The sequence below is a fragment of the Lutzomyia longipalpis genome, chromosome 1 (assembly GCF_024334085.1).
Source record: "Lutzomyia longipalpis isolate SR_M1_2022 chromosome 1, ASM2433408v1".
Taxonomy (NCBI): Eukaryota; Metazoa; Arthropoda; class Insecta; order Diptera; family Psychodidae; genus Lutzomyia; species Lutzomyia longipalpis.
In genome coordinates, this window is record NC_074707.1 from 20028384 (window position 1) to 20049671 (window position 21288).

Genomic DNA, 21288 nt, shown 5'->3' on the forward strand with positions numbered 1-21288 from the left:
CAAACAAGTAAATAATGCAATTTTCTTGTTCTGCATTCACCTTTTTTTTGCCTTCGTCGCACACCTCTTACATACAGACTGCACGCGGGAAATCCGTCGTGGTGCGTTGCGCACGTCCACTAACCGCACACAGGGTGTCATGTCCACAAATGCTCGCACACTTCCGATGCTGCTAACACAGGAGCCCCATTCTGTGTGCATGCCACCGCCAGCTGGGGAGAGATCCCCAATGGGTAATGTGAAAGTGGGGGCGCCGCATATAAAAGGCTCACCTGGGCACACAATTTGCATTCAGTCGCGTTTATCCAAAGTGTTCGTGTGGATTTGCCACCCTGTCCCAATTTCTCTCGCATTTCTTCTAATCTACCTTAGTTAAGATGTTTAAGTTGCTTGTGATTTCCGCCGTGATGGCGTCCGCCCTTGCTGGGATTATTCACGACGATTACGGACACGGTGGCGGTGGTGGCGGTGGCGGTAGTGAGACAGATCATCACGTTGAGGTGGACCACAAACACGCAACGTCCCATCAGAGCTTCAAAGTGCACCACTTCCATGCTGTGCCGGTGTACATTAAGAAGGAGGATCAGCACCTGCTCAAGCATCCCGTTGAGGTGTCTGGAGTCAAGCACAAGCTGAAGGTAAGGGAACATGAATATTATTTTTTTCTTTTATGGAGAGGATATTTGTTTAAAATCTTGATGAAATTCTTAAGAAGAAATCAATTTAAGAACAAGTTTAATTAATTTAGAAGTAGTTCCAATCAATTCTTTAAAAATAGAACAAAGAAAAATTCAGAGTCTTGCGTCAAAATGGCTTTAAATTAAATTAACTGAAAGCAATTAAAAGGATTAGTTAAAAATAAATAATTAAAAATTCTTGAAATATTTCCTTAAAAAATTCTTTTAAAAGATCGATTCGATTGGTTTCATTAAGATGTAGGAAATCTTAAACAATAAGAATTTTTAAAGAAAGGGTCTTGAAAATAATCAATTAGCAACCTCAGAACACGAGAAAGAGTCTATGAAAAACTCTAATTAACAGTTAAGGTAAATGAAAAAATAATTATTGCTATGCCCCTGTCAAATTTTTTTAATCCTTTTAATTTATAATTTAATTTAAATCTCTCTTCTTAACCATATTAGAAAAAGAAGGTTCATAGCATTCCGCCATATTTGCGAGGTTCTAACCTAAATGTTTAGCGTCCTTATTGAAATAAATCGATTTTTGAACAATTTTTTGGTATTTCGATAGTAAAAATCGATTTTGAAAACATCGAAACACTAAAATATCTTCAATAAATCGATTTATTTCAAAAAGGACGCCAAACATTTAGGTTAGAATATTGTAAACATGGCGGAATGCTACAAATCATTTTTATTGTGGTTAAGAAATATTATTAGACTAATTTTTCACAGAATACGCAATCTTGAAGTAAAGAATTATCTTCCTAATAATTTCTTTACACAAAGCATTGATTAACTACCAATTTTGCCTACATTTCTCTCGCAATTTTATCGCATTAAAATGCCCCCAAATGAACCGAAACTAATTTCAAATTAGCGGGAGTGAATTGAGAGGTAAACATTAAATTGATAAATTGACATTAATCATTAACTCTGTGTGCGCCTTTCGCGGTAGAGAGAACTTTACGAGGTTATATTTTACAAAAGATTTAATGAAAGTCATGAAAGTGCATAAAATTCATTCTTCAAAAAATTCATTATAGAGTCAAGTTGTATAATTTTTGCATTATTATGAAATAATTGCATCAATATTTTACATCAGGAAACATCCAACGCTGATCAACTTTACTCTGAAATTATTCAATTAATTCATTAGATAAAATTAAGCTCCTTGTTGGTGGAATTAAAATAAATATAAATGAAGCTTGGATTTTTCTTTAAGACCTCTTTAGCTCTTTAAAAAAATAATCTAAATAAATATTCATTGAAAAAGAATTATGAAAAACTCTTAAGAATTTTCCTTCTAGATCTTCGGATAAAGCAAAGAAAAATTTAATTTTTATGTCTTTTAGAAGAAATTTATTATATGTAATTGAAATTATTCTGCATAACGTCCTTTTAACGTCTTCTATCTGTAATCAAACTCAAACAAAAATCCCTAAAGTCCTTTAAGCTTTTAACTCTTCACTTAAATAAGAGCTCAAGAACTCAGAATCAGTCAAATCTCTGCTATTTAACAATTTCAAAACCTTTCAGTTAGAAAAGATTAGGAAAAGATTTCTAAATTAAAAAACATTAAATTAACTCACACACCTTCCTCCCTTCCTTGCAGGTCCTCCATCCAGAGACTGAACACTCCCACGGGCATGGATTGACACTGGAGAATCACAGTGAATTCGAGGATAAGACGCTTGGCGGCTATCACGGTGGTGGCTTCAGTCATGGCGGACACGAAGGCGCCGCTTCCTACTCGGGCGGCTTTGAGCACTACGGTGGTGGCGGTGATGACGGCGATCACGGTGGCCACGAATACCACGACATCCACGTGGGGCATCACGAATAGAGCGTATCTCCCGCTCTGCGTTTCCAACTGTAGATCATTGAGCCAATAAAAGCGACTGTTAAGTTATAAACAACCACAAACTACTTCATTTTCCGCCTTTCTGCTCGAACTTTTCTTGAGCTTTCACTCATTTCAACTTTTTTCCTGCTTTTTCTCTGTAAGAAAAGTGGTTTTGTTGTTCTTCTGGTTGTTTGTTTTTCTTACCATCGAGTTGCTGCACCAACACGCCGTTCTTCAATAGATTTGAGCGCCTGCAATGAAACGAACCCGCTGAATTAAAAACCAAACTTTTGCGCCAGAAACTATATAGTTGTAAAAGAGCTTTGTTATTGAATTTCTATAAACTTTATTTACAGAGCTTTTTGTATCAACTTTTTCTACACAATTTGTTCATGTTTTTTTGTATTCATTTTTTCGAGTTTTGTCTTTGTTTCTCAAAGTTCTCGCTTTGTTTTTGTGTTGGAACTTCTGTAAGCTTCTCCATCGCTAACGAGCTTCAAGCTCTCCCGGGCGCGTTAAAACTTACAAATTCCAACTGGAATGTTAGAGCTTCCCAAAATTTTAAAATTTTCATAATATAACTACATAAATCACAATAGAAAAGGAAAATCTCAAGAAAAACAAATAAACAGAGTGTGAGGAAAAGTGAGAAAAGAAAAAACTATTGAGAATGCTCTAATACCACGTTTTGCTTATTTTCAAGAAAATTGTTTTTTAGGAAATGAACTACAAATGAAAAAAATACTAAATTCAGAGAAATAATATTTTTAAAAAAAAATCTTCTTGTAGAAGATAAAATCTTAGAAAAATACTTAAGGTAAAATTTAAATTAAATCCATTCTTGGAAATTTTTTACAGAGCTGCCTTTTCGGCTTATTTCATTTTTCACTTCATGTTTTTTTCTGCTTATTTCTATATACTTACAAATCCACAAAATATATATTTTTGTTTTTATATAATTCTCTTCTATATATCAGTTTTAAATCGTATGAAAATTCTCTCATATAATTTGTCTTTCAGAATAATCTCCATTAATAAATTGATAAAATGTCATTAAAAATCCGTTTTTTTTTTCTTGGATTTTCATTCAACTTTTCTTTTAATCCGTTTTAAAAAAGGAAAATCTGCATTGAAGCCTCATCTCTGGCGGCCATCTCACTATGAGCTAACAACCCTCTCCCCTTATCTGGGGCTCCTTTTTAGCCCCATATTTTGTCTATTCTAGAGAAGAGACGACGTAGTTGGTGGTAGGCCGACATTTGACACTGAACTCTCCGTCGCTGTGGTGGCCACAAGTTGGGGGAGTTGAATTTGAACAGGTAGAGTTGTGTTGTTGCTTGTTGGTACCTACCATGAAGCAATAAAATTGATTTTATTAATAAATTGAAGGAGGCACAGTGAGGGGCATAAAAACAGAACCAAACTTACATGAATGATTGTGGTATTGGTGCCCGAAGTTACGGGATTTGAAACGGATGTTTGAATCGTGGACGTTTCCACCCTCGACGTGATTTCCGTGTCCCCACTCGCATCGGATGGTTGTGAATTTGATCCAGAAACCGACGTTGGGATGGCCGTGATTGAAACTGCGGGCACAATGGTCTCAATGGAGCTACCTGACGATGCTGCTGAGGCTGCAGCCGCTGCAGCAGCTGCACTCGCTTGCGCACTTAGTTCCTCCTTCATTCTCTTCATTGCATGCGACTTTGCGTGCTTCCGCAAATGATCCTTCCTGTAGAAACCCTTCCCACATTCCCCGCAGATCTACAAACAGCCCAAAAATATTTTATTTTAGAAAATAAAACTTCCCAATAAAGCTTATATGATCAACAAACCTCCGTTTTTTCCCCACTGTGAATGACAAAATGAAGATTTAGATGCTCTTTGCGCTTAAAGCCCTTCATACAGACACTACAGATATAGGGTCGATCTGGATTGTGACCCAATTTATGCCTCTCCAAATGTTCCTTCCTCTTTAGTCCTGCACCACAAATATCGCAAATAAATCTATGGAGAAAAGAAACAAATTTTGGTGTAAAATTTTCACGACCATCACTGTAAATGCAACATTAAAACCAAAACGGTACCCATTTCCCAATAAATCTCCAGGCAATTACACAAAAAGTTTCTTTTAACAAATTAAAAAAGAAAAAAATTGGTCAAACCAGAGTGAAAAGAAGCTAACTAATCTGGAAGCCCCGAAGCAAGTGAGATTCTTTTAGCACTTAATCAAGACATTCTAATTGCTTCATTTGTGGAGATAGAAAAGACATTTTCTTTGTTAATTGAACGAAGAAGTGGAGCTCTTGGGGTTTTTGGTTTTCTATCGACCATAAATTGTGGGCTAAAGAGCCCCCAAATTGGTTGATCATGCCGGGAATTTTTTGGGTTATTTACCTCCTTTCAATTTTGTGGACGGATAAATGTTGCTCGAGGTTCTCCTTCTCCGGATAGGCACGATGACATTCCGGGCAGCAAAAAAGAATTGTCCCATCGAGTGCTGTTGCAATGTGTACCTGCCCCGGTTTGGGACGTTTCGGTTTTGGGGGTTTCTTCTTGTACCGTCGCTTCTTCTTGGTCTTCTCCGTGCCCTCACCCGCTGCTGGAATGTCCCCCTGGATGTCCGTACCAACACTCGCATCCTGACTATGAGCTTCCTGTTGCTGCTGCACCTGATTCCCATCCACCTGCTGCTGTTGCTGCTGCTGCTGCTGCCCCGAGTAATCATAGCTGATTATTGCCCCATTTAGTGGACTATTCTCCACTTGAGATTCACGTTTAATGGTTTCCGCGTTGAATTTGAGGAAGTGATGCAGGTGCAGTGGTAGCTCCTGCGTTGGGATTCGCGACAGGTACTCCGAAATATCCGTGGAGGCACTGGCACTCGAAACCGGATTCTGCTGCCACACTGGCTCCTGTTTTATTTGAATGGGTCTGAGGGGGAAGAGGCATTGAAAATCTCATTAGATTTCTTCTTCTTCGTAGCAAGATTTGACTAATTTTAGTTTTGCCCACTCTCCCCTAATTAGTTGGTGTTCCACTTTGTGGCCAACACCAAGTATTGTAATCGTCGGAAAAACCGACCACCTCAGATCGGGCTCAAACTTGGTATGAGCACGTTTTAGACATCCCACATTACGAAAATGGTGGTGGAAAATTTTTGATCCGGCCGGCCTGCCGGTGGTCCAAACTTTGCCTTATAGCTCGGGAACGGTAACAGATAGAGACTTCGGGTTTGAAGTTTTCTATAGAAATGTGGGTGTAAAATTTCATTTTTTCGCATTTTCAAAATCCAAGATGGCCGCCGTTCGCCATTTTGAAATACCGTCAACCACTTCCCTTATAGCTAGAGGTCTGAAAGTTTAGTATGTTGTAGAGCTCAGTGAGATGTTTTCATCAACAATTCATACTTGACAATCGGTCAAGCCGTTTAGCAAATATGGCGGCCTAAAGCAAAAAGTGTTTTTTCGATATAACTTGAGAACGGCTTGACCGATTTTGACCATCTTGGTACCAAATGAAAGGTATTGAGAAGCCCTACAACTGTCTAGAACATTCCAAGTTCCAAAAACATCCGCAAGAGGCGCAAAAATCAAAAACAAAAATTGCCTAACTTTAAGGAACTATATCTCCTAACATCTGTTATCGTTTTCCTTTAAATTTTGATATGTTGTAGCCTGACTCAATATCTTTCATCAGTCCGAAAATGAAGAAATTCTATGTCGCCGTTTAGAAGATATAGCCATTTGAAAAATTCTTGAATTTGAAAAGTTCTAAGAGTCATATCTCTTGAACGGATTGTACGATTTTGCTCATCTTAGTATCAAATTAAAGGTTTTGCAAAACTCTACAACTTTCTAGAACATCAGAAACCTCTAGAAGCATTCCTTGAAAACAAAAAGTGCAAAAAACTGTTTTGGTAGAACAAAAATCCGCCATTTTGTGTTCTGGAGGTGACCTTGAAAATTATTGAAATTTATGTTAGTTTATAGCCTGTTTTAATACCTTCCAAAAACTAGTCAAGAAATTTCTGTAGGTCCTATAGAACCGGAGATATGACCATTTTTATCCATCACATTGTCGAATTTTACAAAAAAATCAAATTTGTCTGCTAATTGTGCTCACAAATCGCACGTTGTGGGACACCAACTCTTATAACTGGACGCGTTATGATTGACTTATCTTTAAGTTTTTCTTTCCCTTCTAATCTTTCTTTAATTTTCCCACACTGTTCAATTTCTTTCATAATTTTCCTCTATTAAATTTATCAAGAAATTCTCCTTATTCAGTTGTTTAGTTTATCAACAAGAAATCTTCCCACCAACAAAGAGCAGAGAAAAATTACAAGAGATACCTACTTGGCAATGGTTTGTTCCTCTGTATCTTTGGAGCTGGGCTCCGTTGTTTGGGACCCCGTATTTTGTTGAGTATTCTGCTGCTGCTGTTGCTGCTGAGCCTGTGACGTGAGTGCTGCTTGTGCTTGAGCAATGAGTTGAAGATCTTGCGGCTGAAGTGCCGCCACAACCGTCATCCCCTCCGGTAGCCCATGATTCTGCAGGATATCCCCTTCTTGCGGAGCATAGGCCACCGTAAGTACCGTTGTACCCTGCTGAAGCCCCTGAATGGGAATCTGCATTTGGCCCATTTGGAATTTGGGCTGTTGCTGAATGGGATTGGGATTAACCACCTGTATCTGTACCGTTTGCTGCGCATCTCCCGGCTTTGCGCCCGGCATCGTGATCGGGAGCGTTATGAGTGTCTGATGCGATTGCTGCAGACTATTCGATGTTGTCGTCGTCTGTGTCTGCCCGGGGAATGCCGCCCCACTTTCCACCGGCCGGAGGTAATGAACTCCGCCATCCCCTCCAGACACCAATCCGACCACCTGTTTCCACACATTTATTTATATATACATTTAGTATAGATACAGAGTAAAGGTACCCAACAAACCAATTCATGAGAAAATTCTCCCGCGCGCGCCAAATCTCTCACTCTTCGTCTTCTTCTCTTCAAAAATAAAAAAAAACTTTAGCAGAACCACGCGGTTACATCCTCTCCCCCCCACACACACACCTATTTAATCTCCCGCCAAGGTAAAGCACATCGAGAAACTTTTCCCACGAGGAATCTTCAGAGCTCATCTACTACAATCACAAATTTTCCCATCATGTTTAATTTATAGAAAATGTGGATTGTGGGAGAAAATTTATCAATTAACGTGCTCGCACTTCATCAACCCACAAATACAGCTGCGAATCCATTCACCCACAAAATGCATTAAAGATGCAGTTTTAGAATGAACAAAAAAATATGCAGTTTTATGCGAAATTCGTGTATGATGTGGGACATTTTAGAAGGCTGAGAAGGTCTTAAAAATGATGCATCTCTATGCAGTTTAAAGGGAAAACTGAAAGTTAAAAGATTTACTGGAAAAGCTGAATTATTCATTTTTTCTTTTAAAAGATTTTGTAACAGTTTTGAAAATTTGATTTTCTAGCATTTAAAGGATTTGTTGGATTTGTTTCAATATTTGTAGGATTTATTAATTATAAACTAAAAGATTTTAAGGACTTGCGAGACTTGAAAAAAATTCTGAATTTATTCAGTTGTTTGTTATTTGCCTTGCAAACAGATTGAAATAAATGTTAAAAAGTAAACATATTCGTCTTTAGAATTAAAATTTTTAAATCAAATTCAAATCTAAAGAATTTCATATTTTGAAGACCTGATGAAGCGGGAACAAAGCTCTCGAAACGTCGTGTGGAAGCATATTCTTTTCTTTCGTACAACGATCTACAAACCCTTTAAAAAAAAGTTCTAATACCTTTAAACCCAAAATCCTAAAAAAAAAACAATAAAGAATTTTTCGAAAGAAGCCTCATTTTTCAGGCAACTTTGTATCTGTGAAAATTGATTGATTTTTTTTTTTCACTTTTTTGCCTCCAACGGCCATGACATTATATTCGCATTTATGGGAAAAATGAGAACCTCACTGTAATAATCTCTCACGATTCCACAGTAGGTACAACAGCAACTTGTGGAAAAACTAAAATAAGTGATTGGAAACACTTTAACTTGAATATTGCAATGAGTTGTCGACTTAAACACAACTCTAATACTCATGTTTCTGTTTTTTTTTTCTCCCCATCTCATGGATTTTTTTTTCTTCTTATTTATTATTTATATACCAATTTAAAGCATTATGTATGAAAACATAAAATCGTGTTTTTCTCACTCTTTCGCACACACTGTCTCCCCCCATTCATATGCCATTTAATCACCACACAACATACAACGCACACACAATCCGCCGCGGTGTATGTTTTAAATGTTATAGGAGTGAAAGTCAATTTTTCAATTGGATAATTTATATATAGAAAAAAAGCAGAGACTCATGCTACTTTAAAAGATACATCGGGATTCAATTCATTTCATTCACTCCATTCTCTCAATTGTGTGAGATTTGTAGCGCAACAAGGGGAGCCCCTAAAGGGATATTCTAAGTCTACCTATTTGCACTTTAAGCTTACCTGTCCATTTGCCGTTGTAATGTTCTGTGTAAATTTTGCCGCTGTGAATTGATTGACGGCATTTGCAGGTAGAGCACTGGCGAATTGGGTCGTAAACGGGGAGAAGTTCATTTTTTGGTACTACAAGGGAAAAAATAAATAAGAATTAATTTTAAAACTTGAGAATTTTTATAAATTCATTAAAAGCAATTCATTAAATTGTCATGAAATTAGTAATTTATAATTTTTCATAATATTTTAAAGATTATACTCAATGCAGCATATGCAGTACGCATCAAAAGTAACTTAACTATTTTCTAATTATAATTTTTCTAGTATAAAGTGTAAAAATTCAAGAATTTTTATGTTGATTAAAAGTCATCTTAGAATTTTTATAATTCTTGAAATAAAACTTGAATGGTCACGTTATTTTTGAAACTCTACAGAAACAAAATGGCCAAAATGTGCGCATTTCAAGCAATTTTTTTAGCACAAAAATTTATTTTCTTAATCAAAACAACTGAATTCTTATCAGTATTTGGCCATTTAACAAGAGTACAAGCATATTTAGAATTTTTTGTTTCAAAATTGGCTTGAAATCGCTCCCTTAATTTATTAGTTTGATTATTTAAATATTTTTTCGAGTATTCAGTGTTCCATTAAAAACTATCTTAACTCATTAATTCATCAACTCATCATTAATTTCATCAATCAGTCCTATAAAAGAAATTATGAGAAAATTAATTTTCTTTTAAATCCGCTGGCAATTTTGCACAGTTTACTTGAAGAGCATAAAACCTTTTCATTCCTTCAAAATGAGTTTTGGGATGTCTCCATAAAATTTTACAAATCTGGCTTGAGAATTAGATTTTCTAAACCGTTTTTGAATAAAACATTTTAAAAATTCTTTCGGCTTTGATATTTGTCTATTATATATTGGATAATTAATATCGTCTTTATCTTGTAAAGTTCAGCAGGACTGTTTAAATCGTTCTAATTAATTGTAGTGTTGGATTCCTTAATTAATAAAAATGTCCTCAATTCTTTTTGTAAGAAAAACTCCTCAACATTTTAAATTTTCCCATAGATTTATGTTTTTTTATCATAATGGATATATTGTTAACATTGCAGACCTGAAGAAGGACAAATAGATCAACGAAAAGTAACTTTTAAAGAATGTCAAATTCATCTCAAGTTAGTACAATTTCATTTAACATCACAAACTGTACGAAAGACTTCAACTCTCTTCACTAACTGACAAATCCTTCAACCAAAACCAAACGTGTTCCTTTTCCTCGCACCAAGATTTTCAAACTGGTGGGGAAAATGCAAGAATGGTGAAAATTCAAGAGACTCACATCCAAAAAGTTATCATTATCATCCATTTCCATTTGGGAATCGGGACTTGAAGATTGCTGAATAGCTGTAAATCGAGCTCTTGAAGACGCGCGCGCAACACACCAATTCTAACAGTTATATTCTTCTTTTTTTCCACTTCTCTTTCTCAGGGAGAAAATTTAAATTATAAGTTTTAAAACACGAGCACAGTTAGATTTTTTAATTCAATTTATTCTAATTAATTAGTCTCTCAATGGTGGGTGCAATTAAAAAAAACTTCAATTCCACATGATTTTCTTGGTACTGATTTTATCCACACAAAAATAAAATAATTAATTTTCAAGAGTTTATATCACTTTTTTTTACTTTTGGAAATGCTTCAATTTTTTTGGGACGTTGTGGTTCGAAAATTCCACACTGTTCGTTGGTTTTCTTCACATCCGAAAAGTTGTTTTTTTTTGCACCAATGAAATACCTTTGGAAGTTTTTGAGTGAAGAAATCTAAATTTTAATGAGTATTGTTGGATGAATATAAGTCGTGGAAAAGATTTACTTTAAGAGTGTTGCTTGTGTTTCTTTTTCTTCCTTTCAAATTGCAACACTATGAGTCACAATTGAATTTTTCCACACAGGTTTTTCTTTGAAGGTGTATTTCAACGTGAAAAGTGTTTTAGTATATATTGTTGAAAAATCAACTCAGCACCACGTCACGCCACACAGTCTTTGAGATGATCATTAAATTGCAAAAATTCCACTGAAATCACCCAAAAATTTGCTGGTATATACTTTGATGACGATGAGGGAATTTCCCATGAGAAAAAGAAATAAATATAAAACTCGCACAAGTTATTTTAAATTATTCTTCAGCAAAGAAGTTTAAAAAAAACTAAAGTTTTTAGAGGAAAAACTCAAAGGGAGAGGGTTTGTGGGGTCCTCCCTCTCTCTCTCACTTTTTGTCCACAAACACAAATTCACTTCCAATGTTTGATTTTTATGCTTCTCGTTGTAATTTCGAACCCTCTTCTCGCCTTTTCTTCTTCTTTTTTTTTCAAACGAATTTTCCTTCCACTCTTCACGATGGTGAGACACACTCTTCTTTGGGAGTTTCCGCCACCATAGCACCCAACTCCCAACCCATCGACTTTCCACACACTCCGTGAACGCACGCGAACTCAACACTTCTTGTGTGCAGCAGCCACCAAAAGACCACGACGGGAGAGTGGATAGTGTAGACCCACCGAAATGTGGGGGTTAAATGTGCGGATTTTCTGTGAGTAGATATAAAAGTGCTTGAATTGGGAATCGTCACTGGCACACGCACAGTTCCTCTCGAAACTTGGGCACGAAATCAACTTTCCGGATATTCGGCATCGAACCGTCTCGTGTCTTTCTCAATTTTTTTTTTCGTCAAAAATCTTTCTTTTTTTTCGGGGAGAGAAAACCATTTAAAAGCCACAAACCCGTGTGTGACCCATTCGTATTGGTCTCGATCCGCTTTTACAATAAACTTCAACACTGCGGCAGAAGAAAAGAAGTGATATTTCCACCTCGCGTTGTTGAAAAACTTTCCAACATTATGTGGCCACAACCACTGCACCACAGCACACATAGCAAATACATTTGCAAAAGCTAAAAACCTCGAGAGATCACATCGCGTGTGTATTACATACTTTTCATTGTATATATACGTACATAGCTATATCATATTAATCCATACAATGAGAGAGCTTTTTATTCCACCTGAAAGTATTCGTGATTCGTCAGTGCGGAGAAGGTTCACAACACCTGTGTGAGTGTTGGAGAACATTAAGCATAAAAATGTTGCTGCTTTGTGGTTTTATTGAAAGTTTTGTCAGACTTTTTTTTTCAAAGTTCAAAAAATTCTTTTCAAAGTCTAAATTTTGAAAAATATTAGAAAAAGTTCTATCTCAGATATACAAATTTTTGAATCAATTTTTCAAAGACACGTCGATCTTAACTAGAATCTTCTTCAGGTCTTCAAATCGTAGGGAAATATATGACAGGATTTATTATCTTAAAATCCGTATGATTTCCGAACAGAAATAATTCATTTTGAAACACTCATAAAATGTATTTAAAACCAATTTAAAAATATGATTTTTAAATGATTAAAAAGAAATGTCAAACTAGTAAAGAAACTTAAAGCGTTAGAGAAAAAAAACGTTATATTTTGAAAAAAAAAAGGAATATTGATTATAAAAAATGAACTTTAAACATTATAAAGTAAACGTCAAACGATTTAAATGAAACTTACAACGTTAGGAAGTGAACGTCAATTGTTTAAAAAAAATGCCCCAAACGTTAAAAAAAGTACCTAAAAAATGTCAGAACTATAAAATAAAACTGTCAAAAGCTATTAATTCGAATGCAATAACGAATGAAACAATTACGCACATGTTTCATACATTTTAAAAGGAATATAAAATACAAGAGGGGCGTGGCTTATGAATTTTGAAGCAAATCTATTCAGAATTATTTTCAACTAAATTTTTAAATAATAAATGACTTAAAAAATTCCCCCAAAACTTATTCACTGACTCCAAATTTATTTCACGGTGCTCGTACTGAGAGATTTTATGGAACAAGACAACTATATGGCTTTATTAAAAATCATAAATACTCTGTTTATGTCTTTTGGTGACCCCTTTTAGTTGTACGGAGAATCCCATTTTGAGGTGCAATTTACGAAATATCCCAAAAACTTTATACCTTCAAGTTTTGATTCTTCTTTTGGGAAAATTCATTTAAATGCCCTCATCATCATTGTACTTCCTCTTGTCTAAGACTCCATACATAAGTGTAGTTTATGCTCACTAAAGTGTCGAAAAGGGAGAGAAATAGTGTAAAAGAGAGAGAAAATGTACACACAAAAATATTTCAACCTCTTGATCACCACATGAAAGAAATTTAGAAAGTGGAGAGAGTAACGTGAATCGCTTGTGATTTCAATTCGAAAACCTTTACAAAACCACCTTTTTGCAAAGAAACTCGCCACGAAGTGACTTTTTCTCTTTTGCAATTTCGCAATCATTTTTATTATTATTATATATTAGCAAAATAAAAGGAAAAAAAAAGAGAAGAAAATTCTTCAAACACTGCAATTTTTTTTTATTCCATTCACCCACACCTCTAAAAGTTGTTGTGCAATTTTAGCAAAACTGCTCAACCTCTTTTGAATGTTTTTTCTTCTTTCTTTTTATATATTTAATTACTTATAGAAAAAAAATTGAAGACTTCTTGCGTGCTTCTTAGCGATTTGAACTTCCAATTGATGGATGGAATTAAATGTTTACCCATAAGTCACTCATGTGAATTATTCTCTCTCTCTCGCGGTGTGACTAAATATTTAATTTAATAATACAACTTGTCTTATAAAATTGCTCATCGTAATACTTCCTCAAGCTGATGCTCGTTTTACATCGTCGCGCAAAACCTGTTTCCTAAAAATCCTCAACAATTTATATTTATAAAGAAAAACAAACATCACAAAATCAAATGTCTTTTTAGTGTTCTTTTTTTGTCTTTGCAAGAAATTTATCATTCTCACGGACTTTGCGAATGGTGCTTCCAAAAAACCGCAAAGAATTTTATTATTTGGTATTTGATAAGAAGTCTGTTATGTGACTTTACGACTTTAGTTTTATAGCTGGATGAAGATTTGTGTTTGAATTGCAATTTTTTAAAGGAAAAACGTGCTGTTTTCATGTTCTTCTGCAATGTTCCAATTTGAAGGCGGGATATAAAATGAACCAGAAAGTCGCTGGAAAAGCTTTTTCTTTCATTGACTTGTACCAAGATTGAGGAAAGAAATGTAGAAACACTTGCAGAGCCCTAAAAGGTGAAATTTTGCCCAAAAATAGGTTTTCTTGTGAAAAATTAATTCTTGGATCGATTCTGCAAAAATCTTATCTTTCAACTTAAAGATTATTGCAAGTTTTCTTTGGGTTTCCGGTCGTCGCCAGGGGTAGAGATTCTCGTCCAAATGAAAGACGTACTTCCCAAAGCTTTCAACCCCTATCCGGGCCTTCTTCAGTGGATGGAAGTGGGTGAATTTCTTTATTTAACAATTAACATTCAAACAATTTTATATAACAATAATTCTTACTCGTAACAGATTCTTTGGACACGTCTAACGTCACTGACTTTTACATTACTATAGGACATCGCGAGGGAGATCTTTGATTCTATGGGGGTGGTTTGTTCTCGGTTTTAAATGAATTTTCCTACTTTTCTTGTACAATTTGTGTTAATTCTCTTTGTTTGGCGGAGAAACTATTTTTAACGGCCTCTGTCACTATGAATAATTCAATTCTCCGCTGTGTCATTTCCCCTTTCCATTTGACATTCATTCATCGATGTGTTTCGTTGAGTTTGCCTTCCCCTCCGTCTATTTGTTGATGTTTTGTTTAGCGCGATGAGATTTGTGTAGACACTGCTGAGCCTCTCCACATCCCTCCTGGAATTCACCAGCAGGGGAAGATTCTCTTGTATGTGGAGCATCTCTGTGATCAGACGCCTTGTGTAGTGTCTTTGGGTATCCAGGATCTCCACGTCATCGAATCTGAACATATGCCCAGTGGTATGCCAATGCTTCCATAGTGCGAGAACAAACCACCCCCATAGAATCAAAGATCTCCCTCGCGATGTCCTATAGTAATGTAAAAGTCAGTGACGTTAGACGTGTCCAAAGAATCTGTTACGAGTAAGAATTATTGTTATATAAAATTGTTTGAATGTTAATTGTTAAATAAAGAAATTCACCCACTTCCAGCCACTGAAGAAGGCCCGGATAGGGGTTGAAAGCTTTGGGAAGTACGTCTTTCATTTGGACGAGAATCTCTACCCCTGGCGACGACCGGAAACCCAAAGAAAATTACCTCACGCCAGGTTCAAACACAAAGATTATTGCAAGATTTTGACAGTTGGAGCAAAAAAAACTTTATTTACAAAATAAAGTTTTTTTTTGCTATTTTTTAAAAGAAAAAATGAAAAATCTTTTGTTCCATGAATTTTTATGAATTATCTGAGAAAAAAATTTCTTGAAAATTATTTTTCTTAAAGAAATAAATTGCCAAAATCAGATTTTTCATAAAATACAACTGTCAAATAAAAAGAAAATTCAAATATTTTTCACAAAAATAATTTCTCTACGAAAACCATGATAAATCAACATTTTGGTGATCTTGAAACTTGTCAAAAATCCTAATTTTCCCCTCTACAAAATAAAATATTGCGAAAAAACACACTTTGTGTACAAAAATAAATTCCAAACAATTGCACAAGATTCTTTAACAATACAATCTTAATTTAATAAATCTTTTCTTTCTTTTTTTTTTGCTGTCTTTATTTTTTGAAAAATAAGAACAAAAACAAGCATTTCAATATGAAACGCAAATGTTCTTTTTTCACGCAAGCAATGCAAAAAGTGCATTGAAATGATTGTCCGTATCGTAATTCCCTCGTATACATAAATAGAAGTTTTACAGAATAAAGTAAAAAAAAAAAAGAAATACTTGCACAGAATCATTTTTGTGTCATTCACACACTCAAGAAGCGCAATATGATGAATTTGAGATTTTTTTTCTTAAGCGATACCACACAGAAGTATAGGTAGGGGATTTCGTATGAAGAAAATCTCTATGTACACATCTTAATTCATTTTACGGTGAAGCATTTTGAGATTTATTGTAAGACGTACAGAGACAAAATTCACCAAGTGGAAAGGTACGGGGCAGGTGGGGGGAGGAAATCTACATCATCATTGCGAGAATACAATGGCACAGGTAAAGGATTTGAAAATGTCTGTAAGACATTCATTAAAATGTGTTGTTGGCTCACATAAAAGCCATATAGTCGAGCAAGAATTCGAAAGTAGGTTACAAGAAAACTCAGCATTGCCACGTTTATCCATCTCATTCACACACTCATTTCAGCAAGTTTTTTTTTTACTTCTTACTTCTTATATATCTCCACCGTGTGTCTCTCTGTCCATAATACAAACTTAAATGCTGATACCTGAGGTTGGGAGCTTTTTTTTTTCATCAGCAACCTTTTTGCAACTGTATGTTGACACTGCATTTTTGTTTTAAATATAATAATCATCATTTTCAAATTCCAACAAAATGTTGCTTCTCACACACATTACACTGAAAAAAAACCTTTTAAAATTGGGTTGACTACCAAGCAGAAAAAAAATCGGAAATAACTCTTTTTGCCTTCAGTCAGCACATCAAAGGTTTTTGTTTCACTTTTCCAATGCTATTATGCATTATTTACTGAGAAATCATAAACGTGGGGGTGTTGACCGGAAAATCAAAACAATGCGCCCCCGCATAAATGCCGGTCTCTCTGTGTGTGAACTCCGTGGGAGAATCCTCCCCCACCACCACCATTTGGGCACACTCCAAGCGCACAAAAGTCGCACACGCGGTTGTAAAGTGGCGGGAAGAGACATCAGTGCCTGATAAGAACTCCCCAGTCCTCGCACGGTGTTCTCCCACCTAAATGCAAAATTATATAAAAGTAGGAGTGAGGAAACAGAGACTCTGGGTCACAAAAGTTCTCTCTCACTGGGATCCCACAGACCAGCAGAGTAGCTCGCGCGAGCTCTAAATTAATTTTATTGGAGCTGCTTTAAGCTACACAAAAGATATCTTATTACGGTATTTGATCAAATCAGAAAGAACTAAGAATAATCGTTAGAATGTCTTATTCTTCTGATTTCTGAGGATCAGTCAATGAAAATATAAAACAAATCGAAATATTTTTTATTAGTCTTAATAATTGTTCAATTTAAGGACAGTAGAGTTTTTAAATGTCCTCTAAAAACCTATTCTTCCTTTGATTTTTCACGCCTGTTTAGATAGGAGACACACGTTAACGAAATTTCTTGCATGGACCCAATATTTATTTAGGCAAGTAGAACAACTCCTTAGAAAACTCTGCTTAGGAAGACAAGTCTAACTCTGAGCCTAAAAGTCCCAGTTCTGACGAAAATTTTGACAAACAACCCAAATAATTAAATCACAATGAATGTAATGAAAGAAATAAATTCCAATCTCTTTTCCAGTCTGATCTTCATTGTTATAACATTACCAAGTCCACGTGCTCCCGTGTGAGTTAATAGGAACTTCAAACTGTTGGTGTAATCTGGATGGGTCAGTGAACTTCCCCCTCATCTGCACATAGTAAATACATTGGATGGGATGAATGAAAGTGACAATGAATGGGTGACGAGCGTGAAGCACAAAAAGGGGCCCCCTAAATCACGCGAATGCATCTTCCACCCTCCCTCTAAAACGCCGTCGCGTCACTGAGTACCCCACTTCTTGCCCCCCAGACAGATCCCACTTTTTCGGCACAGCCGCAACGCCATGGGGGAGACCCTCCAACGCAATTTTTGATGCCAAACAAGTGGGGGGAACAACCACGTGAGAAGGGGTGGGAGAAATGCCTGGTGGGGTGGTGGATTGTTTGTGTATCATCATCCACATCAATCCCACTTCCTCCTCCGCCGCACCACACACAGCTGCGGAGCGGGAAAACGGAGAAGGCACCAACAGAGGTGGGGGAGAGATAACGCAAGGAGTGTGAGAATTTCACGCACTTGTGTGCCTCTCCTCTCGCATCCTCATCCAAACACCACAAGCATCCATCTGTCCCACTCTCTTTAGTGGTTGCTTATACCACCTGTGAGCACATGGCTTCCAAAAGGGACATCTCCCACCAACAGGCAACAAAATCCCCCGTGTCAGCCAGCAAAATGTGGTCAGTAGAAGGGGCAAAAAAATGGACATTAAAGACTACTCAACGAATGGGCAGAAAGGACCAGGAAAAAAAATTAGAGAAACGAACTACTTCGTGGTCTGAGTTTTGTGCCTCGAGGGAAGTCAATTCGACTTCTATGAGTGGGGATGAATCTCCTTTTCGTTACATACATGTCCCTCTTCCCACAGCCACACACTTTCATTTCGCTTCACTTCTTCTTTTCTGCCTGTCACACAAATCCCCTTCCTTTCGAGAACTCCCTCATCCCTTCCATTTATTCTTTTCTTCCATCCACGTGCTGCGAAACCCCCTCTCTCTTGTTTTTTGTTCGCTACAACCGTGCGTGGAGTTTGTAGGGAGTTTATAATTTAATGGACTCTCTCTCTGTGTAAAACGAGCGAACTAATCCCAAAAGGCATCCCCACAGTCCCTCATTAGCCATTCAATGCATAACATCCGAAGCATTTTGTATGGAAATGGACAACCAAACGCGACACATCTAACTATGAGGCATTTATTCACCAAATATGCTCTGCTGTACATAGAAGATGGGAGCCTTCAAGTGATTAAAATGAGTAGTGGAACTATCTGGTGGCGGAGGGACAACGCTGGTAAAAACCGATCTACACTATGTGGCCTGCCGAACGAACGCCAATGCCCAGCATCAGTACGCTAAGTGATCGCGGAACTTCCCGTGCAATGATCGCCACCGACGGGACTCCCCCCTTCAGCCAAACAGTCTTAGGACTCGCGCGGAGTAATCTTCCGAAAAAATCTACATGTAATTAACGCAAATTGAATTTGTAACAAGAACATTGTAATTGAGTAGGAATGAAAATAAAGTATTATTATTATTATTATTTTTTTTTTTTCATTCAATATGTTATACACAACCATTGCCTTTTTGTACATTATTTATCATGGACACCACATAGCCTTGACGTGGCTATTTTATAAAGTTGCAATGTACAAAAAAAAAAACAAGGGGTTTATCAGTGCCAAACAGACCTCCTTAGAATCTAAGGATTATTCGGGATTACAATTGAACACCTTGCAAGGAATTTTTGGTAAATTTTCTTTAAGGTGTAAAACATCGTGACGTCAAGCATATAGCCTCTTTGGAAACGATTGAAGTTAATCTAAACGCGATAGCGAATAGGTACATAAAATTTACATTGGAAGACAATTAAATGGAGATATCAATTTCTTATCAACTATACGGGTTTATAGGTTGTTTGCACTGCCTCAATTGAGGCAGTCACGAGCGAGACAAAACTTTTTCTTGTCCCCGCTAAAACTTTAAAACATCCTCTTATACCACATTAAATAACAAATAGTTGATAGTATAGATTATTTTCTAGGTCAACTAAATTTTTCTTAGGAAGTCAAGGTCTCAAATGGAGTGGCAGATTATTATTAGTAGGTAATTATATAAGTGTTACAAATTAAACAGTCTCAATTTTTAAATATCAAAATTATAACACAGATAATACGGGACTCATTCATTACAAACTTTGCTTAAATTCGCCTTTTATTTAATTCTTCCATTTTACTAAAAGAAAACTATTTTAAAAGATTTTTAAAAGGTTATAGACGTTAAATAATCTAGAAATCATTTTTATACTAAAAGGTTTGATTCTTACAGACTCTATCAAACGTTTTTGTTGAACTTCATTCAACAAACTTTAATTAAATTAAATTTAAATTCAATTTAATACGTATAAATATATGCGCAGCGCATGCTTGTATGTTTGCGCTGTATGCTGTTTTAACATCTCTTTTACACAAATTATTTTCATTCTAAGAAAAACTAGAAGAATTCTAGCTATCTTTTAATTGTTTATTCTTAAAGCAAATTGTCTCAAATAATTTCACTTTTCCTAAAATAAAATACCTAAAATTTAAAAATAAATAAATAATAAACAAATATTAAATTTTATTCTTTAGTTAAAAACAAAGAATTAATCAATAATTCATAATATTCGTCAAAAATAATTCAATTATTTGCCAGATAACCGCCAAATTGATTCTTTTAGAAGAGAAATAGTTTTGATTTTCCTTTAAAAAAAATTCCTAATGAATCCCGCATGAATGAATATTTTTGTTTTTTATATTTTTTATTTTAGTTCTATCCCCCTTTGCTGTCCTTCAAGTGGGGGGTAGGAGAGATCGCACAGGGTGGGGGTGGGTGAAGAAGATCATAGTCAATCAGCATCAGGGTGAGTGAGAGAGCATCAGCGGTGGGAGAAGAGACCGAATTGATATCATTCGGCTCGCGTCGCACTCGCACGATAGGGGCATCGTGGCGTCTCACTCTCCCTCCCCGGACGCCACCATCGTAAGCCCCCGGGCAGGAGCGCCCCTCCACAGCCAGAAATACCACCACACAGCCTCCTCATGCCATTCCCTCGCAACACAGAGCATCCCCCACTTTCCCCCCGCCACTTCCCACTCAAGCACGCTCCCTCTCCATTTTCGCTTGTAGCGCGTCAAAATTAGGACTGCGGGATCAGTGGCTGTGGCGTCGCCACTGCGCCCGATTTCATTCTGGCCCTGGATGTGCCACACAGTGCCAATCCCGACCGTTTCACGCGACATCCCACACTCACCTTTTCACGCTGAGACCCTGCCTTGGATTTTTATTCTTCTCGCCCAATTTTTCTTCGTCGTGGTGCCCCCGAAGAATGTAACGGGACCCCCAATTCTTGCTGCTACTGCTTCCGCACACTCACGCACGGCCGGAAACACTTGAACGACACTACCACGGAATCCGCGGGAAAAAAATGTATATTCCAGCTACTTTCCCAAAGAATTTTCACGGCAATTCTCCCTAAAATAATTCACGAGAAAATTTCGTGTTTTTCTTCACACAAGTTGTCAAAATTATATGTACATACACAGAGATATCTTACATCGACGCCACCTGGCGATACATTATTGCAATTGAGTACATTACCGATATTTATTTGAATATTCCCGCGTCGCTTTGCTCAATCCGCGCCTAACTTCATACTGCAAAACAGATGATTTTTTATTATTGAAAATAAAAATCCAGGAAAGCTCAATAGATTTTTCTAGATTTGATGGCATTCCTGGGTTTCCTAAAGTTCCCATCTGGATCATAAAA

The 21288-nt window shown here is 36.4% G+C and overlaps 2 protein-coding genes across 3 annotated transcripts; one reads left to right on the forward strand and one right to left on the reverse strand.

The window, feature by feature from the left end:
- Positions 1–226: 226 nt before the first annotated feature.
- LOC129796890 (probable zinc transporter protein DDB_G0282067) lies at positions 227–2599 on the forward strand. The gene is made up of 2 exons (XM_055839024.1): positions 227–638; positions 2296–2599. The coding sequence occupies exons 1-2, from the start codon at positions 378–380 to the stop codon at positions 2524–2526; spliced, it is 492 nt and encodes a 163-aa protein (XP_055694999.1). The 5' UTR covers positions 227–377; the 3' UTR covers positions 2527–2599.
- Positions 2600–2848: 249 nt separating this feature from the next.
- On the reverse strand, positions 2849–21092 carry LOC129796788 (zinc finger protein with KRAB and SCAN domains 5-like). Of its 2 annotated transcripts, none has more exons than XM_055838870.1 (7): positions 20771–21092; positions 9057–9176; positions 6885–7411; positions 4924–5460; positions 4362–4533; positions 3955–4290; positions 2849–3873 (listed from the first exon to the last, which is right to left on the reverse strand). In XM_055838870.1, the coding sequence occupies exons 2-7, from the start codon at positions 9165–9167 to the stop codon at positions 3748–3750; spliced, it is 1809 nt and encodes a 602-aa protein (XP_055694845.1). In that variant the 5' UTR covers positions 9168–9176; positions 20771–21092; the 3' UTR covers positions 2849–3747. The 2 variants fall into 2 exon arrangements, with proteins under 2 accessions (XP_055694845.1, XP_055694844.1); XM_055838869.1 differs by lacking the exon at positions 20771–21092 and adding an exon at positions 10394–13473.
- Between the last annotated feature and the right edge of the window lie 196 nt (positions 21093–21288).

Coding starts and splice junctions, on each gene's coding strand:
- LOC129796890 (XM_055839024.1), top strand. CDS start 378: ATGTTTAAGTTGCTTGTGATTTCCGCCGTGATGGCGTCCGCCCTTGCT. Junction 639..2,295: donor GAGTCAAGCACAAGCTGAAG/GTAAGGGAACAT, acceptor CCTTCCTTGCAG/GTCCTCCATCCAGAGACTGA.
- LOC129796788 (XM_055838869.1), bottom strand. CDS start 10,426: ATGGAAATGGATGATAATGATAACTTTTTGGAT. Junction 4,534..4,923: donor GTCCACAAAATTGAAAGGAG/GTAAATAACCCA, acceptor TTTTCTCCATAG/ATTTATTTGCGATATTTGTG. Junction 4,291..4,361: donor ACAGTGGGGAAAAAACGGAG/GTTTGTTGATCA, acceptor GGCTGTTTGTAG/ATCTGCGGGGAATGTGGGAA.